Here is a 22,021-nt window from a genome sequence, read left to right as displayed (position 1 = left end):
AAAATGAGTATAGAAAATAAAATAGGAAGTGAATTATCTGTTGGGTTAATCTGAGGCTTTTTAAAGAACAATCCTAAAAAGGGCTAAAGGGCAGAAAAAAATTCTTCAGCAAAATTGTCTATGCTTGAATGAACCAAGTATAGAAGGATTGTTAATATTTTAAATTAATTATTTTATAGTACCAGGATAACATTGGGAACTAACTTCTTGCCTAAATTTCACAACCACGTATAAGAAGTAAAACAATTACAGTGAACAAATCATGTGTGAAATAAAAGGTTCTTAATTTTTCATATCAGATGTATCATAGTCCCAGGCAGGAATACTACTGTTTGGAGTTTGTTTTGCTTTGTTTTGTGCAGAGAGAATGTCAGGGGAACTTAAATCATTTCAAAATTCATTTGGAATAATAGCCAAGAACATAGTATACCAAGAACTTGCACTGCCAGATATTAAAAACTTTCACTGATTCTAAGACAGCATCAATTGTAAGATGCAATATTGTTTTATGTACCATGCAAAGAAAAGATGTCCAGGGTATGGAATCTAAAAGGAGACAGAGACCCTCACAAAAAGTGGGGATACCAAATGGCAACAGCCTCAATGAGGGGTTAAAAAAATAATAGTAACAACGCTTCCTCCAGAAGAGAAGGCAAAGAAGCCTGCATACCACTTCCTTGACAACAGGAAGAGGGGGAAATAATTCCTTGATATTTGCACTGGTACCTCCACCCCAACCTGCCTACAAATTCTGTGCTCTGAGTTCACACTACCAGCAAAGGCCAAGAAAACCTCAAGCAGAGATATTAGCTTCAACAGACTCAGACTGGTAGTGCCCCCAAGTGACTAGCAGAAGAAAACTCAAACCCTCTCAGGGAGAACTCAACTTCCATTAAGGCAACAGCTGATTTTTAAGATGCACTCCATATTTAAAGATGCTAAAATGTGGAAAATACATAATATGAAATCAGATACATCACTTATTTCTCTGGTAGGCAGATAAATAACTCAATAGAAGAGATGTCAGAAAGCCAAGAAAACAAATATTGGGCATATGATTAAAAAAAGGTCAAACAATAATAGCACATGATAAAAACATCAAGCCAACGACAAAAGGGTACACTGTTCAATATATGGCACAGACAAAAAAGATTAACTATTTAAGAAAAAAGTTCAATCCCTCTCTATACCATATCCTTCTAACCTATAAAGTTAGATGAAAAAACAAAACCATATAAGAACTAAAAGAGAATAAATATAATTATCTAAATAATAATTAATCTTAAAAGACTGGCCTACATATTTTTAAAACATGCTCCCCACCCCACCCCTCAAAAACCCAAAGCATAAAAATAAAAGGCAAATGTCAAACTGGAAAAAAAATTTGCAATGACCAAAGGTTAATACCCTTAACTGTCATAATTATAAATCAACCAGAAACAGAAATACCCCACCCCACACCGCCAGAAAAATGTACAAAGGTCAAAAACTGGCAACTGACAAAAGAAGAAATGGCCAATTAAATACATTAAACATGCTCAATTTCACTAGTAATAGAAATGCAAAATAAAACAATGATATAATAATTTCTAGCTATCAAATTAGCAAAATTTTTAAAAAAACCAGTAATACCCAGTGTGGGCAAAAAGGTGCAGCACTTATATGGATGGCCGCTATGAAACTTCAGCAACCTTCCTGAAATGCAACTTTACAACAAATACAGATCAAAAGCCTTTTAAAAATGTGACTATCCTTAGATCTAACAACGCTACGTCTAGGAATTTATGCCAAGCAAACAGTCAGAGATGTGCAGAAAGTATGTACAACTACATGTCAGAATTATTTATAACAGTGAAAAGTTGGAAAATCACCTAAATGTGCAACAGTGGTAGATAAATTAAGGATTTTAATAAATAGAACTATAAAATGAAATATAATGCAACTATTAAATATCCATGTATCTCTGAAGCACTGTTCATACTAGTAAAAGATTAGATAACCTATATGCCCATCGGTAAGGGACAGTTAAACAAATTACGGTGTAACAGTCAATGGAATACTACACAATCCCTGAAAAGAATAAGGCGGCTCTTTTGTTCTGATATATATTCTTTCTGCCTGAGATGATCTTCCTCCCCCAGATATCCACCTGGCTCACTTGCTCAAATGACATTCTATCAGTGAGAATGTTCCTTGCCATTTTATACAACAGCAACTTGTTCCCATCCCAAATGCACTCCCTCTCGCCCTTTTCCTGCTGCTCTATTTTTAACCATCCGGCACACTGCCATTGTTTATTTACAGTCTGTCCTCCCACAGAGGAAAGAAGATCCTTGAGGGCAGAGACTGTTTGGTCCACTGCTGTGAACCCCGGGGCCTAGACACTAGTACCTGGCACTTAGTAAGTAAGGTGCTCAGCGAATGACGCATAGATGATGGGTGGATGGATGGATGGGTGGATGGATATGGGAAAATCTCAAAGATACAAACATAAGAAGCGTGTCTTATTTTGCTAGTATTTGTCTTTTAAAAAGGAAAAAATCATGTATGTGTTAGCAGATGTCTGGAAGGATACACAAAACTTGGAACGCTGGTTGCCTCCAGATAGGGACATTGGGGAAGAAGTGTAAAAGGGAGGGCCCTCTCTTTTGTCACTTCTAAAAGGTGAACCAGGGACCTGGTGTTCCAGTGGGTAAGACTCCACGCTCCCAATGCAGGGGGCACAGGTTCGATCCCTGGTGGGGGAACTAGATCCTGCCTGCATGCCGCAACTAAGAGTCCGCATGCTGCAACTAAGACTCAGCGCAGCCTAAATAAATATATATATATTTTAAAAAAAGGAAGAGTCTCTTCCTAAAAAATAAATAAATAAAAGCTGAACCAACTGTATGTATAACCCACTCAGAAAAGCAAATAAAAATGGTAAATATACACACACCCATGTTGTAGGCTGAGGTGGAAAAACTATACAATATACTCGCAAGTGGAAAAAAACAGGCTACAAAATAGCAAATAATATGAAATACACCGATGAGGTGGATGGACCTAGAGACTGTCATACAGAGTGAAGTAAGTCAGAAAGAGAAAAACAAATACTGTATGCTAACACATATATATGGAATCTAAAAAAAGAAAAATGGTTCTGAAGAAACTAGGGGCAGGACAGGAATAGAGAATGGACTTGCAGACACAGGGAGGGGGAAGGGTAAGCTGGGACGAAGTGAGAGAGTGGCATGGACATATATACACTACCAAACGTAAAATAGATAGCTAGTGGGAAGCAGCTGCATAGCACAGGGAAATCAGCTCAGGGCTTTGTGACCACCTAGAGGGGTGGGATAGGGAGGGTGGGAGGGAGATGCAAGAGGGAGAAGATATGGGGATATATGTACATGTATAGCTGATTCACGTTGTTATAAAGCACAAACTAACACAACATTGTAAAGCAATACTCCAATAAAGATGTTAAAAAAATATATGAAATACACCAAGACTTAGAAAAAGCTTAGAAGGATTAACTTCTAACACTTTTAGTTAGCAAGATTATAGGTGATTTCTGCTGCTTCTTTTCTACATTTTTCTTTAGTTTCTGTATGAGGCACTATCGCTTTATAATTTTTTAATGGTTTTTGAAGCACACAGAGCACTTGTTTAGCAGAGGGTCGCAGCACCCAGATCCCAGGGCACAGTGACTCCCTCCCAGCGCTGCCTCAGTGATCCTCACTTTGCGTCTCCCATCCCAACCTCTGGGTCACCCACTGGGAAACTCCTCACTCCTGTGATTCTCCGACCTCATCCTGCACTGACCTCTCGCTTTTTTCAGTCTCTATCACCTCCCTTAGCTTCCTTGTCTTTCTCCTCCTGTCTTGGTCACCCGGCAAAACCCTAATCCTAGTAAACCCAATTATCTCTTACTGTGCACCTCAACCAAGTAGCAGCACATGGCCAGAGAAAAGTCAGGCGATCGTGCTAACTGTACTCACTTCAAATTTATGACCAAAATACCGAATGGGCACTCAAGCATGCAATACAATCCTACCACACTTTGCTGGTAAATTCCCTTTCCCCACACTCTGAGGTGAATGTTCTTCTGCTTCCCTCTCTCCTCACGTCTCCCACAGCCCCTGACCGTGACCTTACTCTCACACACTTAGGACAGGAGGCCAGAGAACCCCGGTCTACCCACCACCACCGTTACCCACTACCCATACTGTGCCCTCACTCTCGGCCTTCCTCCAGTCCCATGGAAGAGGCAGCCCTGCTCTTTTTCTAAGACAAAACCCTTCGATCTGCCCTGGCCCTATCCCCCATTGACTTTTCAAGTATTTCCTCCAATAATATCCCCTTTAGTTCTTGCATTCTCAACTTCTCCCTCAATACTGGATCACTGTCGTTAGCAAACGAACGCACCTTAATATCATAAAATGTCCCTGTCTTATTTCTGTTAACCTTCACAGCGAAACTCGTTCCTCTGATCCCTTACCTCCCCTCAGCCCACTGAGCCTCTGCTGTATTAAAACAGCTTTGCTCAAGGTCACCAATGATGTCCTATGTCCTCTTCAAGCCAGTGGCCCATTCTTGGTCCTCCTCTTACTTGACCTCTCAGTGGCATTTCACATGGCTGACTGCTCTCTCCTTGAAACAATCTCTCAGCTTCCCTGAGACCACGAGCCCCTGGATTTTCTTTCACTTCACAGACTTCTCTCTTCTCCACTGACACACTCCTAAGTGACCGCATCCAGTTTCTGGTTTCAGGTGGCAAGTATGTGCTGATGATTCTAAGGTTATTATTATCTTCGGACTAACATCATCCACTACCAACTCTCCATCCCCACAACCCCCGAAACCCTGCTCCCCCAACAAGCCTTCCCAGGAAAAGGTACCAGCAACCACTCATTTGTTCGCATCAAAATCCTAAGGGCCATCCTTAACTCTTCTTTCCCGCACTCCCCACACTGAACTCATCTGTAAGTCCTGGACATCGCTACCCCTGCACTAGACCTGAGTTCAATCATCTTTCACCATCCCTATCACTACAACCCTAGTCGGAGTCACCACCAGCCTCTTACCTGTTGTCCCTCCATCCCTGCCCAGCAGTCCACCCTCCACCCAGCACCCAAAGCAATCTTTCTAAAGTATAAACCAAATTATGTCACTCCTCTTCTTAAAAACGCCTGGTGTTTCCATTACTCTTAGAATAAAATGTAAACGTCCTACCAGATCCCTCGTAGTCAGGCCCACCTACCTCTCTCCTCTTCTCCCCTCTGGCTACACGGGTCTGCTCTCTGTCCCTCAAACACAACACATCGGCTCCCATCTCATGGCCCTGGCAACTGCTCTTCTTTCTGCCTGGATTTTTCTCCCCGTATCTCCAGGTGTCCACCTCCTTCTCATCATTCAAATTTCAACTCACATATCATCAGCTTGGCAAGGCCTTTCCTGGAAGCACCCCCAGTCACTCTCAACCTCTTCCTATTTTGTCTTTTCCACAGAACCTATCAATAGCTGACATTTACTTTTGAATTAGAGTACAGGCTTACTGTAATCTCCTCCCAGGAGAAGGCAATTTCCTTAAAGGTGAGAATGCAACCTCATTTACCACTTATCCCCAGGATGAAAACTGGCGTCTGGCACATAGTCAGTGCTGAATAAATATCTGTCAACCAACTGAATGACTATTTCATAATTGAAAATCTGGACTGAGGTAACTCTTGACATTACATTTAGTTTATTTTAAATTATAATATCAGAAATGCTGAGAACTGATAAAACTGTATCAAAAGCCTGATTACAAAATGGCCTTTTATACCTCTTACCTACTCTGTTAAGGTTTTCTAATACACATTAGGAAATGACCTAAATATCCATGAACAGGAAGCTGGCTAAATATGATGGGGCATAGCCATACAATGGATTCCTATGTAGCCATTAAAGAGAATGAAAAAGATCTACACAAGTTACTATGCAAGGCTGATCAACAACATCAACCTGCAGAACAATACCGTCAATGAGATCCCTTTGTTCTGACATGAACACATATTTGATTGGACATGCACAGGAAAATTTCTCTAAGGAAATCCTACTAAAAGTGGTTACCTCTCCAAAATAAGAAGGTGAAGACTGAACTTATCATTTATGATTAAAAAACCAAAAAGTGCCAGGAACTACTTTTGATTTCAGCAATCTAGAGCTCACCACTTTGCATTTCACTCTATCAAAGGCTATAAAAGTTCTTTTTAAAAAACACATTACCTGTTTTTTAAAATGATGTATAATCTAGTGAGGAAAAACTGGCGTCAGCTGTCTCAGGAGAACAGTCAGGTTACAGAGTGTGGCCAACTTGCAGGTTGGTTTATGCATTATAGGTTTAACCCCCTTCTCTATTCCTTCCCTTGATAATGACTGGGAATGCTTAAAATAAAACCTTTACAATCTTTCAAGCAGTTTGGGGTTGAGGGGGGACATGGGACATGTGACACAGGCTTAGTCAACAGGTGTGAGTAAATTTTCGGAGATGCTTCTGTTTTCCTAATTAAGATAGATAGATATAACCCATACTACCCTTTCTCACCTTCTTCATGCCCCGAACACAGATGTGATATCTAGAACTATGGGAGCTATCTAATAACTACGAGGCAACAAGAGCCAACAGGCAGGTGAAAAGATGCAAACGATCTAGTGACATCATTCAATAGACGAACCCTTCCTGTTATGTAAGAAAAATAAACCTCTATTTTTTTAAGGTATTGTGAGTTCGGTTCCTTAATGTCTCTACTCTGAATTTTAAAAAAAAGAAAGAAAGAAAGAAAAACACTCAGAGGAAACAGAAAAAAGAAAAAATTATAGTCAACATCAACTCCATAAAAGAGGCTTCAGAATGAAACATTCAGAATTTATACACACAATAAAGATAAACTCACACAGTGAAGCTGAAGTCCAATCAATGCTGGGGCTGCTCTGGACTAATGCTCATTGTTCGATAAATTTCTTTAAGTAATAACAGGGCAGTATCTTCAGATTCCCTATTACAAAGAAAAGCACATTTACTTAAGAGATAATTAGAAATTAACCTCTAGGACTTCCCTGGTGGCACAGTTGTTAAGAATCCACCTGCCAATTCAGGGGACAAGGGTTCGAGCCCTGGTCGGGGAAGATCCCACATGCTGGGAAGCAACTCAGCCCGTGCACCACAACTACTGAGCCTGCGCTCTAGAGCCCGCGAGCCACAACTACTGGGCCCGCGTGCTACAATTACTGAAGCCCGCGTGCCTAGAGCCTGTGCTCCGCAACAAGAGAAGCCACCACAATGAGAAGCCCACGCACCCCAACAAAGAAAGCCCACACGCAGCAATGAAGATGCAGCCAAAAATAAATAAATTAATTAATTTTTTTAAAAAAAAGAAAGAAATTAACCTCTATGCATAAAGATGGAGAATGCAGCTTTGGTTCTATTCAATTCTACCTAAGAAGGGCAAATGAAAATAAAGTAGTGTAATCTCAGAGCTGTCCTTAAAAACTGGATGAATACCAATCAGCTCCAAAATAGCTGTGCTGCAGTTCTCCTTGGTGATGGAGGATACACAAAAGGATGGCTTTCAAAGTCCCTACCATTCCCATTCTGTGAAAGGCATCCCTGCAAAAACGGTGTGCAAGTACCAAAGGCCTTTGGTCAAAGGCAGATGACATGCTGCCATCTTGTGGATAACTAAACTAAAGGGGGAAAATACTGATTTTGAATATATGGGCATTCAAATTGCAAATGGTAAATCAGCAAGAACCTCACTAAAACTGCTGTATGTGCTGCAACGTAAAGGCCACATGAATGTTATCAAAGATCAAAATACTTACCAATAGCATAAGTGACTCTGAAGAGCGAAAAGATATTCATTAAAACTCTCTATTGGCTTTTCTTGAAGAACATAGTCAATTCGGCGGCCTCCGTTTAACATTCCAACCTTTCCTAAGTAGTCCTCATCCTTGGAAAAATCTGGACTTTCAACAGTCTTTTCTGCTAGAATTTAAACCATTTCAATATCAAAGTCAATCACTTAATCATTATCCTTTGACTTTAGCTGACCTTCTGGGCTCAAGAGAATATTGCTTGACACACGTAGCAACCTGGGGAACTACCAGGCTCACTTCCCATTCCTCCAAAGAGCCAGGGGAAGAGGGGCTGGTTCCCCGAGACAGAGGAGAAAGAGCCAACGAGCCGACAGAAGTTTTGAAGAAAAGGGGTGAGAGAGCATTGTAGAAAGAAAGGAAATAGAATTAGAATCTGAAAGAATCAAAAACTCACGGCACAACGACCTGACATTACGTGTACAGTCTACAACGACACAGTACAGTCAGACACAGTACCAGGAGAACATTTCTCACAGGGGGTTATTCAGATGCCTGAATACTAACTTAGTTCTCAACTCTAACATTCCACTCTGGCCTTATGAATCTCAACAAAATTTTAAGCCTGCAGGGTAAAAAGTTCAGCAACTATGAGCCCAAAACCTATAAAAAAAAAAAAAAGGATGACATGCATTTTGAAGTACAGTTTATCCTGATTTTCCTTTATAGGAAGAGCCTCTACACTTCAACAAAAAAGACTACAATGGAAAACCATCATCAAATAATTTATGTGTGCTATGTTCACAAATAATATTTGTACTGGAAAATGCCTCAAATGTCAAATTTACCTTCAACTACTTGCTTTTCTTCTTCTTCTTTGATTTGATTGGCTACCTTCTCCAATTCTTCTTGCAGCTGAGTTGAAGAGGTATGAGCACGGGCAAACTCATTTAATGTCTGCCAAGCACTTTTCAGTGAGCTAATGAAACCCTGCTTCAAATCAGATCCCATACGAGAGAGACTTTCTTTCAACTCTAAAGAGATTAAGATGACATATCAAGTTATTAGTTACTGGGTTAAATTCTGCACCACAAAAATTAAAACAAAAGTTATACTGTTCTCAGACAGGATAAGACCTCTTACTCTTCTCTTTCTTTTTTTTAATTATTATTTAATTTTTTTACATCTTTATTGGAGTATAATTGCTTTAAAATGGTGTGTTAGTTTCTGCTTTATAACAAAGTGAATCAGTTATACATATACATATATTCCCATATCTCTTCCTACTCTTCTCTTAAATGTCAAATATATGGAGTTTCTCAGCCAAGAACTTCCAACGTATTAAAATGTTTTGAGGAGTCTTATTCTGTCATTTTTTTTTAACAACTAAACTTGATCCAGCCTAAACCTATACATTTCCTCTCACCAAAAAAAAAGGAGTTCAAATACCATAAAAATATAATAAGCACATTTATGTGCTTTATTTTTACTGTAAGTTAAAAAATGGGCCCACGATATTAAAAAGATGATTGTTTTTCTAATACGTACTGGTGAAATGGTTTTGAGAATTTGAGATTCTGATATAACCACAATTTAAACTTCTAATTTAAAAATGAAGGAACTCCTGCCCCTTCACCTTTTCTGCTTTTGTCTAATAAAAAATACATGAATTCATAGTCTTAGCGTATCAAATTTCTCATTTAACTTCAAAAGAGTTAATTGTGTTTATAAAGCATGGTGCAGAAAAAAAAAGAAAGATATTTTAAATAAGAGGGCATGATCACTGTTCCTTCTTTTAAACCTATGGATAAGAAGTACTATACACCATTAGTAGGCATAAAAGAAACCTAAACCCTACTTGGAATTATTATCAATCCATTTTGTTTAATGAATTTTTTTAATAGGAAACGTTTGTTTAGTTAGCAAGGAAAAAACAGCTTGCTTGACTTATCATCAAATTTTTATTTCTTGATGGTTTGGTCATTAGTTCAAAAGTTACTTCGCTTCCCAATTCCAAAAACTATAACCAAATTCTATCAAAATCTATGCACCTCATCACTTTATTACCAACTTTCTCCATTCCTTATTATGTCAACAATTAGAATGTTATCAAGGAGAAATCATTAAGGAGAAGGAACTCATTCATAACTTTACAGCTCCTGCAAATAATTAGTAAACATGTTCTGAACAATGTAGGCATTTAAATAAATAAGAACTTAGTGTTAAAATTTTCATTAACTCATTACAAATGACAGGAAGGACACAATTCATTACAAATGACAGATTACAAAATGACAGGAAGGAAACAAGTTTTTATAGTATTTGTTTTTTACCTAAATGAAGTCTTTTTCTGCCTTTGTGATGCGGAATGAGAACTGCTTTTAGGTCCAAATCTGGTACAATCATAGGTTCTAATCTATATGCCACTGGATCAAGCTACAAATAGAAGAATTAGAAAAGCTGTTTTGAGTTATATATCTTAGTTGAGTGAGAAAACAGGTATCTGGCAAACCAGAGATTTTGATTTTCTTTTCACACCTTATTCAAATACTGGTAATTATAAGAAGACTTCCAAGTTTGCGGGTAAAATTACTTGGCAAGCAAAGCAAGAAAATTATTTCCTTGAACAAAGTCTTTTTGGTAGAAAAGTTTATTGGAAAGTATCAGACTGTATTTTTTAGGTCAGAGAGCTGAGTTGTACAAAATCAAAATCAGTATTAATTCCTAAGAAATAAGAATCTGAGAATCTATTAGGATAAAGAGGACTGGCGCTTCGTCTTCTTCAAAATAGAAGTAAATGCAGTTCACTCACTGGATGATAAATATTGAAGAACCCTTTGCAGGTAGGAAGCCTGTAGTTCTCATCTATACTATCCACTCCTCGAATAGTGAGAAACATACCAATTGGAGATCCCAAGGCAAAGAAAATCTCTGGTTCAAAGTCTAAGGAGTTGTAAACAACAGAAACCTAGAAAGGATCAGAAAACAATGAAAGATGGTCATTCCAATGTCATGTAACACAAAATTCAAAAGTTCAAACTGGAACTGCACTTAATTAAAAGCATCCCAATATAGCTGATGCCCCTCAAGGTGTGGCTTCAGTGCTGATAACCAGTCACAGACAGCTGCTGCCAGCTGAAAAGGACCAAAAAAGTTCCTTTTGAAATCTTTACATACTAATACATCCTGTGACTATACTTTTACTTACTGTGTAAAGAAGTAAGTAAGAAGTAAGTAAAAACCATAAAATATAGTGTATGGAAGCATTATATTCATTTTAGTTATAAATGTGGTCAAAACTACAGACTCTAGAATCAAGCTGCCTGGGTTTGAATCCTGACTCCATTCCCCACTGTGTGACTGACCTTGGGCAAGTTTCTTAACCTCTCTTGCCTCCACCTCAGTTTGCTCATCTGTAAAATGGGGATCATAACAATGCCAAACTCATAATGTGGTTGAAAAATAAATAACCTAATCCACATAAAGTGCTTAGCATATTTTAAGCATCCAATGACTGTTACTTCTATTATAACTACCATCCTCATTCATTAGGCTTGTTTCTTTCCATTAGAAATGTGAGCGTAAGCTGTGACAAAGCGAGAGAGTGGCACGGACGTATATACACTACCAAACGTAAAATAGATAGCTAGTGGGAAGCAGCCACATAGCACAGGGAGATCAGCTCGGTGGTTTGTGACCACCTAGAGGGGTGGGATAGGGAGGGTGGGAGGGAGAGAGGGAGATGCAAGAGGGAAGAGATATGGGAACATATGTGTATGTGTAACTGATTCACTTTGTTATAAAGCAGAAACTAACACACCATTGTAAAGCAATTATACTCCAATAAAGATGTTTAAAAAAAAAAAAGAAATGTGATTTATCCCAGAAGAGCTCGTTTGGGGGAAACGTCTCAGTTCACTGAGAACTGCCTAGAGTGAGAGAAAGCACCCACATTCGGACAGCACTCTATAAGTTACAAAGCTCTTTTGTTTGTTGCTCAGTGACAGAATATGAGTCTTCATCATTTTAGTATCCTGAGAATGAAGAACAATGAATGGCATAATCCAAGTGCATGACAGAGGTCCACTGAGAGCGAAGGGCATGGCAGGAACCCTTGTTCCCGCTTATCAGACGAAGACAGTGAAGCCCAAATAGGTGATGTCACTTACCCAGGAGCACACAGTGAGTGGCAGAATGAGGATTTCTAACTCCCAAACCAATGCTCTTTCTACTAACTAGGCTGCCCTTCTAACAAAGTCTAGACTTCACATCCCTTTGTTTGCCCGTATATTTGCAAATTCAATAGTTTCTGCTACTGATGAGGGCCACAAAATACTCTCAAGATTATGTATCTTCCCCCAGTTCCAGAAAAAAAAAAAGAGAAGAAAAAACAAAGTTAAAAAAAATTATAAACTGGAAAAAATATTTACATCAAGGGGCCAATATCCTTAATATATAAATTCTTAACTATCAGTAAGAGAAAAGCAACCCAATAGAAAAATAGGTAAACCAGCACCTCACACACACACAAAAAAACCCCTAAAAACCAGGCGATAAAACATCTAACCTCTCTAGTGCTCAAAGAAATACAGTGAGGTACAGTTATCAAAGATATATATGAAATACTAAAAAAAAATTAAAATATTTTCATGTAAAAAATTATTTCTTTAGAAGAAGTTACACAAGTAAGAATACTACATATTTTTAAAGGAGAATGATAATATCAGTACTAGTGAGGGAGAGGAGAGAGAGGTAATCAATCTTATAAACTGCCAGTTGGAGTACAAACCGGCACAACCTTTCCAGGGGCAAGCAGCAATAACTATTAACATTCTCATGTGCACGTCCTTTGGCCCAGCTATAAATACTTCCAGTTATTTAACTGAAAGAAAGATTAAAAATGTACACGGAAAATTGGTTTAAAACTGTTTATCACTGGATTGCTTAAAAGAATGAAAAATTGCCTACATGTCCAACATTATGGGTTGAATGTGTTCCCTCCAAAAGAGAAATGTACCACTACCTCAGACCTTACTTGGAAATAGGGTCTTTACAGCATTACAGTGGGCCCTAAATCCAATATGACTGATTTTATTATAAAAAGGAGAAATCTGGACACAGAGACAGGCATGCACAGGAAAGATGATGTGAAGGCAAAGGGAGTCTGCCATGTGAAGATGGAGGATTGGAGTGATGCACACAGAAGCCAAAGGATGCTAACAACTGCCGGCAAACCAACAGAAGCTAGAAAGAGGCAAGGAAGGGTGCCTCTACAGGTCTCAGAGGAAGAAGGCCCTGCTGACACCTCAGTCGCGGAACTGTGAGACAGTAAGTTTCTGGCGCTTAAGACCACCCAGTTTGTGATACTTTGTTATATGGCAGCCTATTATAAAATAGGCTTTGTATTAGATGATTTTGCCCAGATATAGACTAATGTTAAGTGTTCTGAGCACGTTTAAGGTGGGTGAGGTTAAGCTATGATGTTGGGTAGGTTAGGTATATTAAATGCATTTTTCACTTTGGATATTTTCAATTTACAATAGGACATAACCCCATCGTAAGTCAAGGAAGTCAAGGAAGATACGTATGATATTCTAGTATTTTCCATTTTTGTTAAAATATATATGTAAATATATGCTCAAATAAAAGTGTAGAAGGCCTTGTTCAAACTGCTAATGGTGATTAGTCCTGGTTAAGAGATTTTTTTTTCCCCTCTTCTTTTGCTTAAATCAGTATTTCTTGGCTTTCTGGCAATGAATGATGCACACTGTGGATTACCACAACACTTTGGGTAACAAAGGAGATGGCATGTGACCTGGGCTGAGTAAATCAAACCATGCCCCATTCCCCAGGCAACAAGAATTTGTCCAGAATGGACTTGAGACTCAAACGAGGTCAAATAAAATCCCTCCTTCAAAGTTTCCTAATTGGACCTATTGGGGTACATTCCTTTACCTCTTATGGTAATAAAGCTATAAGGAGATGAGCCCAGAGCCACTGACACCCACCATTCCAGGTTCACTGGAAGAGAAGGCCAACTCCCAGGGAGAGGCAGGCGGGTGAGAGTGTCCTGATGGCGCGGAGCCCCTGGTTCCACAACTCTGACATTCCAACCTTCACAGGTAGGTGAAGAAATACCTGCCTTTAATTTGCTAGAATCTGTTCAAGTTTGCTCATGTTTAAAAAAAAGACATTTTTAAAATGCAAATTTTGGGGCTTCCCTGGTGGTGCAGTGGTTAAGAATCCGCCTGCCAATACAGGGGACACGGGTTCGAGCCCTGGTCCGGGAAGATCCCACGTGCCGTGGAGCGACTAAGCCTGTGCGCCACAACTACTGAGTCCGTGCTCGAGGGCCCGTGTGCCTAGAGCCCGTGCTCCGCAACAACGGAAGCCACCACAATGAGAAATCTGCACACCACAGCGAAGAGTAGCTCCCACTCGCCACAACTAGAGAAAACCCACGCGTAGAAACGAAGACCCAACACAGCCTAAATAAACAGATAGATAGATAAATAAATAAATAAAATGCAAATTTTATGGATGAGTTAGGCTTAAAAGCTTTAACAGGCTACAGCAAACATCCAATAACATTTCCTGCCTTCTTTAAATCAGTCATGAACTCACTTAAGAGAATGGAACCATATAAACAACTATAAATATACTGAAAGTAATATTGTCTAAAAAGATTTTAATACTTTTAAGCCATTGAGAAACAATATATCATTAAATGCAGCATTATCAACTACTTGGTAGGTTTTTATAGGAATATTTCCCCCAGGGAAGAATTATGAGTAATAAAAAACATAAGTTGAGGGAATGCAGCAAGCATCTCTCACAGAAGTTTAACTATATCCTGAAAATAATTTTCTAACCATCACCACACTTCCATTGCTAGTGGCTAAGACACTAATGCTATAAAATTATGAGGGGTGAAAAAAATTGAATAAGGACAATTTCAAAAGCTAGGTGATATGTTCAGTACACATTCAGTCCCTCATTTCGAACACTGTGAAAGAAGCATACAATTTTTATTAAGAGAAATTCAGTTTTCTCCCCCCGACCAAAAAAAACTGTTGAATAAATATTTAAAGAATCTAAAGCTAACCCAAATAATACAGATATGTGATTCCAACATAAAATACATGGCCCAAGTCAATACGTTAACTTACCTGTCCAGTGCCAACTTCAAAAGACTCATAATCAACGTGCACAGAAGAAACGCAAACTCCGAGTGGGAGTTTCCTCTTGGACTCATTAGATTCTGAGGGCGGAGAAGCCATTTCTTTAGCTTTCTGAGCACTTTCCTCTTGTCCTTTTGTCGAAGCAGCCATCACTGCCTTCTTTTCTGATGCTTTTTTCTGTTCCTGTGAAATACCAAATTTTCATAATAGAACTGGGGGGAAACAAGTTATCAGCTATCACTATGAAATATCTATATCAATATTAAGGAATGATTAGTAATTTCTTAGGCATAATAATGGTATTGTGATTATTAGGGAAATGTCCTTTTAGATATACATACTAAATATTTAAGGAAAAAAATACCATGATGTCTATAATCTACTTTAAAATTCTTAAGAAAAAGAAAATTAAGAACAAAAGCAAAATGTGGCAAAACAGCTACAGTTAAATCTAAATATTTGCTATTAGTATATTCTTTGCTCTCCACTTTTCTATGTAATTTAAAATTTTACTAAAGTTTTTAAAAATGCCAACTTCTTCCTTTGTGATCTCAACTTTAGCCAGATAATTTAGAAGTACTTTATATAACTGTAAAATATATACTTCCTATAAAGACGTGTAACTTAAGAGAAATTTATTCATTCAACATCTTTACACCATTATGTCTACACAGAGCCACTGACAAATTTTCCTCAAAAGCATTCTGGGAAGAACAGATAAACACACTGTGGTACATTCATACAATGGAATAACTATTTAGAAATAAAAAGGAGTAAACTGCAAATAAAACAACAATTATATGAATTTCAAAAACACTATTTTGAGTAAAAGAAGCTAGGTACAAAAGATGTACAGTGTTGGTTCCATTTATATAAACTTCTAGAACAGGCAAAACTATCCTATAGTGATCAAATTCAGAATAGTAGTTGTATGGGAGGGGGAGTGGACCAGAAAGAAGCATGAGAGAACTATCTGAGTGACAGAAATGTTCTAGTTCTTGTTTTAGCTGGTGATTACACAGCCGCAAAAATTGTCAAAACTTACTGTAGTGAAAATCAAGATCTATGCATTTCATAAACAAGCAAAGAAAATTCTTGGGAGCGTCTCTAGATCAGGCGTACCTCTGTAGTAATGAGATAAAATCTGCTCGTGTGGGTTTGTGACCACACCCTGATACAGCAGCAACAATGTCAGGGGAATGTGAACAACCATCATGGTGGATTCATTCACTGGCCCTCATTCCCCAAGCTGTGAATGACTGTGTTAAGTCTCTGTTTAAATAGCTATTGACAGGAAATTCCCTGGTGGTCCAGTGGTTAGGGCTCGGCGCTTTCACTGTTGTGGTCCTGAGTTCAATCCCTGGTTGGGGAACTAAGATCCCACAAGCCTCATGGCGCAGCCAAAAATTAAACAATTAATTTTTAAAAAAAGAAGAGCTACTGACAGTGCCTAAACAAAACAGCTGGCCAAATTGGTCTTGTCTATCAATAAATTCCAAATACTAGAAAACCTGGAAATAAGTCCAATTGGTTAATTCAAAGGCAATACAGAATAAAGAAAACTCTCCAGCCAGCTGGGAACTGATTCCACCATTAAAGTCTTGGAAGAACCACAACCTCCTTCCTTTGGAGGAACCACAAGATTAAACCTAAAACCCAAAATGAAGAACATGTTCAAGGTTCTTCAGTTTAAATTTGCTTTCTCACTTGCAAGTACCTCCCATTATACTCATAGAACTTAACAATCTAAATTGTTAAGAGGGCTGTCTAAACAGATCCTCAACTGTCCTACTGCGAACTGCTGTTCTGTTTCCCCTCCTAGACACATGCTATAACTTTAAAACAAAGTGAGCCAAAATACACATACTTGAGTATCAATATTCCCAGCACTAAAAATTATTCCTTTTCAAAGGAAAATGAATAAGATGGCTTACAAAGGGGAAAGAAAAGCTCAGGCCACAAATATTTGACCTCTTTATTAAAATAACAAGCTAACTAACTTTGGTTCCATTATTTCGGTTACACTAAATCAATAGGACACACCATTTTATCTTATTATTGATCTGGCAGCACCTTGTTAACTAGGAATAACAGAGCAATCAATGGCAACACGGCTGAGAAAGTTTCATGGTTCATCCAGAGGCAATTACTTTTGAGTTTAAAAAATAAGATGACTTTATAGTTTTACTCCTTTCAAAACATTCTTATAATGCCATTACTTATATATCCAAGCTACTACATGAGCCAAAACAGGCTCCTTTTAGAGATTCTTCAAGAACTATAGAATACTTTTCTACTTTTTTCCTTTTATTTACAAAATAAAATCAGGGACAGATGTAGGACCTGGAAACATAGCTTCTCATTTGTTCTTTTTGTGTTTTTACAGGCCTGTGCTTCACTGATGTGCACACGGAGATGAACATGCTCACACTTGGAGAACACAGCCTGGAGGAAAGGAACAACATTGGCACGCTTTCATCATGGTTTTGGTGTGACCACTGTGCTCACCAGAGATGTTGCCTTTCAACTCAATCTTCACTGTCGCCTTCAATCAACCATCAAAAACACTATTTCTGTGTCTAAAATGTGTTTTGAGTTGTACCTTTCTTTTCCATTTCCTATTACACCCCTATCATCTCTCAATCAGTCACTGCATAATTACAGTGACTATGCCCGGAGATTCCTAACAGCCTCTAGCTTCATCCCCTTCCAACTCCATCCCCGCACTGTAACCAAGTGAACTCCCTAAAACACAGGCCCAGTCATGGAACTGCCCTCATTGCTCCACTGACCTACAGCAGTGGTTCTCACACCATGTCCCCTTAGAACTGAACCAGTGGTTTACACTGCTGCTAAAAATGTGGCCCAGTTCTCTCACACACACACACACACACACACACACACACACACACACACACAAAATTAACGTAAAATTCAAGTTGATAACAGAATTGTCTCAACTTTAAGATTTGTTCCAATTGTTTTTTCCTTTAGTACTCCTTATCAGCCAGTAGGCCCTAGCCAACAGCAAAAGACAGCAAATATTAATGGAAAAACCAGGAAGGAATCAATATGTCTAAAAACTCACTTATTATAAGCACATTTGCTCATGGTTGAAATTTTATGTGACTTACAGCACATAGTTTTCAATTTTAACATTTCTGAAGTAAAAATTAAACTTCAGACTAAACAGATGATTTGGTGCTAAATCATAATTTGTGATAAAAATTAATAAGTAAGTAAGCATTTCATGATGTTAGTTTAAAAGCACCATGACTTCACAGCCATAAGAACATGTTTGCGGACCACTCCCTCGTAACTGAAATCTGCCACATCTGCCATTCGGGCCCTCAGAACCCTGTGCTCTACCTTATTCTCAGCTCGACTGCTGTTTCCGCTGCAGAAAAACACTTGCCCACTACCGGAAGGCCATTTCCCCTGGCCCTACCCTTCCTTCAAGCTCAAGTACCAACACCTTGGAGAAGTCTTCTCTCACCAGCCCCAGCCCCTTCTCTCCCGGGCAGGCCTCACCTGGCTCTGACAGCACAAGCAGCACTGATGCATCATCTGTGGTCAAATCTCTCCCCCTAACTAGACAGCATACCCTCAGTTCATCTCCAAATTCCAAGAACTCAGCACATGCCTGATCTAAAACATATACTCATAAAATACAGAACAACTCAATTGCTTAAGCTAATCATAACAAATCAGTCCTATGACTTTACAGTCATATTACATATAAAGAAGTGGCATATGTTAAGTTCCAAAGAAGTAACACAAATTAAAGAACCACAGAAGTTCAAAAGATGGAAGGATCAACGAAGACCATGTTAATATAATAAAAATAAAATAGCCAACCTAAGTGCTACCTAATTTTTCTAAGTATACAGAAAATCTCTGTAAAGTTAACTTAATGAAAATTAAACGAGTTATTCCCAATAGTTTTATTCTTTTGAAATGTTTTCTAGTTGTTGCTGTTATTGCTCTGATTTGGATTGTTGACAACTTTTTGGTTTTGGTTATTAATTAATGAAATGTATCTGTGTTCCTTCTTATCTCTTTAGATGGTGAGAAGGACTGGGAGAAGAGAAAATGCGCTAACATTTATTGGATGATAAGCTACACATGCATTACTTCATCCTCACTGCAATCCTATAAGGAAGGCATTATCACTCCCGTTTTATAAATGAAGGAAACCACAGACCAGAAAAGTTAAGCAAATTGCTCGTGAATATGTAATTAATAAGTGGTTGAACTGGGAATCAGGGTGACCAAGTCATCTTTTTGTCCAGGACTTACCCAGTTGTTGCACTGGGAAATTCTCAAATACCAATTCTAAGGCTGAAAGTCCTTCATCCCGGAATTTGCTCAGCCCCAGGAAAACCAGGAATTGGCATTTAATTGGAATTTGAATCCATTTCTGGCTGACTCCCAAGTCAGGCCTTCCATCAACTCCATTACTGTGCCCTTGGGCAGGGAGCACAGTAGCTGACCTAACCATGATGGTATTAACAAAAACTTCCAAAATATAAACAAGCTAGTCACAGATGAGTTTTTTCTTTTAGGTGCAGAGATGAACTTTACCAGTTTGGCTGCTTTATGTTTTACAAAGTTAGCTATCTTCTTCCTGGGTCCAAGTGGTATCCCCATTTCCTTCAGGTCATCCACTGTACACATAAGCTTTAAAAGAAAACAAACAAGCACATTAATTAGTCAATCTAATGATATATGAAGTGAAATTTAAAAAAAGGAAATTATGAAAAGAAACCGTATCATCTAAGGCAACTGAATATCCAATTTGTTTAAAGTTAATTTCTTTTCTGTCCCCAGCCTCAGGTAATTTTTTTTAAATCATGAATTAATTTAGGTTGTAAAATTTTAGGCCTCCACATCTAAGTCATTCTTTTAATTTTTTTTTGCGGTACGTGGGCCTCTCACTGTTGTGGCCTCTCCTGTTGCGGAACACAGGCTCCAGACACGCAGGCTCAGCGGCCATGGCTCACGGGCCCAGCCGCTCCGCGGCACGTGGGATCTTCCCGGACCGGGGCACGAACCCGTGTCCCCTGCATCGGCAGGCGGACTCCCAACCACTGCGCCACCAGGGAAGCCCCATTCTTTTAATTTTTAACAGAAAATACATGCATGTTGTACAGAATTCTTTCCTCATACACAGGAAAAACAATTTTAGACAAAAATGAATCAAACTATCATCAGTTCCTATTTCCCCTCATCCTGGCCACATAGTATATTAATATCAAACCCTTAATATTCTTGCCAAACTAATAGGTTAAAAAAACCTCACTGCACTTTTTTTTTAAATAAATTTATTTATTTATTTATTTTTGGCTGCGTTGGGTCTTTGTTGCTGCGAGCAGGCTTTCTCTAGTTGCGGCGAGCGGGGGCTACTCTTCATTGTGGTGCGCGGGCTTTTCATTGCAGTGCGCGGGCTTTTCATTGTGGTGGCTCCTCTCACTGCGGAGCACGGGCTCTAGGTACGAGGGCCTCAGTAGCCACGGCGCACGGGCCCAGCACTTGTGGCTCACGGGCTCCAGAGTGCAGGCTCAGCAGTTGTGGCGCATGGGCCCAGCCGCTATGAGGCATGCAGGATCCTCCCACACTAGGGCTCAAACCCGTGTCCCCTGCATTGGCAGGCTGATTCTTAACCACTGCGTCACCAGGGAAGTCCCTCACTGCACTTTTAATTTATATTTCTCTTAAGAGTTTTCATATGATAAGAAGTCATTTGTTATTTTCTTTTCTGAATATCATCTGTTCATATTCTTTGCCTATTTTCCTATTGTGTTGATGGTCTTTGTGTAACTAACTTATAGAAACTTTGAATAATAAGAAAATAAACCCTTTGTTTATAATGTGTGTTGCAAACAGTCTTCTTAACCTTTTGTTGGCCTTTAGGTGTTGTTTATGCCATCCCCTGCTATGCAATTTTTTTTCCATTATGGCTTCTGGGTTTTATGTCATACTTAGAAAAGCCTTCCCAGATTATTAAAAAAAGTTCTCCTGTTTTTTCCAATTTTTTTTAAACGTTTAAGTCTCTGCCTTATCTGAATGCACTGTGATGTAAAAGTGTTTAAATCTTATTAATTTTCAATCTCATACAAAGGAAAAACAATTTTAGACAAAAATGAATCAAACTATGATCAGTACCAGAGATTCCATATCAATCTTTTCCTTTTCAAAAGTGCTAACGTATTCAGAGAGGCTAAGTGCTTCCAGAGTTTCTTGCAAAGTCAGGACTTCTTCATTTTCAACATCAAGGTCACAAGACTCATCCAACGTCAGCTTTGGCTCTTCAGGTATCTTTTAAAAAAAAAGTTGGGAGAACGTTACAAAGTTCCCATAAAATGTCTTCTGATCTATGGAAAAATCTTAATTCTGTCCTATACACAAATCATAATTTTTGGCAGTTTGCTATCCAAAGTTTGAATATTCTGAAAAAGTATATAAATTTAGTAAATCACGCATGCTCCCATTTCCTACAATAATTTACTTCACATTTTTTAAAGAAACCATAAACTGTCTCTCACATTTAAATTTATAATACATAAGGAAGACGAGTGAGAAACTCAAATAATGAGCTCTATGATTCCACTGCACTCCTAAAGCTCAGGGTATTTTGTTACATAGAATCAGTTCAGATTGTGGAAAACTCTTCAGCTCCAACTTTGAATCTAGAGGTCAATTGGGCCATACCTGCTTTTCCTGGAAATGTGGCTGCTTCACAACTCCATTAGCAACAGCTAAAGGCTCAGGAGACTTTGATAAATTCAAATCTTTTTGATTAGACAGGATGTCAAACAATATTAAAGAACCTTAAAAAAAAAAAAGAAGCATTTTGCTTTATAATGTACTAGGTGCTTTTATAACACTAAATAAATTCTCCTCCTTTTTTTTGTTCAAAGTCCCAAGCAGAAGTCACATAAAGTTAGATGTTAATCAAGATCTGATAATAAATATTCTTGTTTTACCAAGTAGTAGAATAA

General features: G+C 38.5%; 1 protein-coding gene across 9 annotated transcripts in view; it reads right to left on the bottom strand.

The window, feature by feature from the left end:
• The window catches only part of SEC23IP (SEC23 interacting protein), a 103,003-nt gene that overhangs the window by 57,986 nt on the left and 22,996 nt on the right, over nt 1-22,021 (bottom strand). For 8 of the 9 annotated variants that reach the window (XR_007471492.1, XR_007471491.1, XR_007471490.1 and 5 more), the window contains 9 exons: nt 21,732-21,850; nt 21,186-21,338; nt 19,605-19,700; nt 15,009-15,203; nt 10,652-10,807; nt 10,173-10,275; nt 8,688-8,873; nt 7,849-8,011; nt 6,921-7,022 (listed from right to left, as the gene is read on the bottom strand). Coding sequence is in view for 5 of the 9 variants with exons in the window: in XM_049697468.1 (XP_049553425.1) it covers nt 6,941-7,022; nt 7,849-8,011; nt 8,688-8,873; nt 10,173-10,275; nt 10,652-10,807; nt 15,009-15,203; nt 19,605-19,700; nt 21,186-21,338; nt 21,732-21,850 (1,253 nt within the window). In the remaining 4 variants the exon portion in view is untranslated. The remainder of the gene's footprint in view (nt 1-6,920; nt 7,023-7,848; nt 8,012-8,687; nt 8,874-10,172; nt 10,276-10,651; nt 10,808-15,008; nt 15,204-19,604; nt 19,701-21,185; nt 21,339-21,731; nt 21,851-22,021) is intronic. The other variant, XM_033420896.2, reaches the window with a different exon arrangement.

Source organism: Orcinus orca, chromosome 14, assembly GCF_937001465.1.
Source record: "Orcinus orca chromosome 14, mOrcOrc1.1, whole genome shotgun sequence".
NCBI classification, from domain to species: Eukaryota; Metazoa; Chordata; class Mammalia; order Artiodactyla; family Delphinidae; genus Orcinus; species Orcinus orca.
Note: the sequence above shows the minus strand (reverse complement) of the source record. Positions and strands in the feature narration are given on the sequence as shown.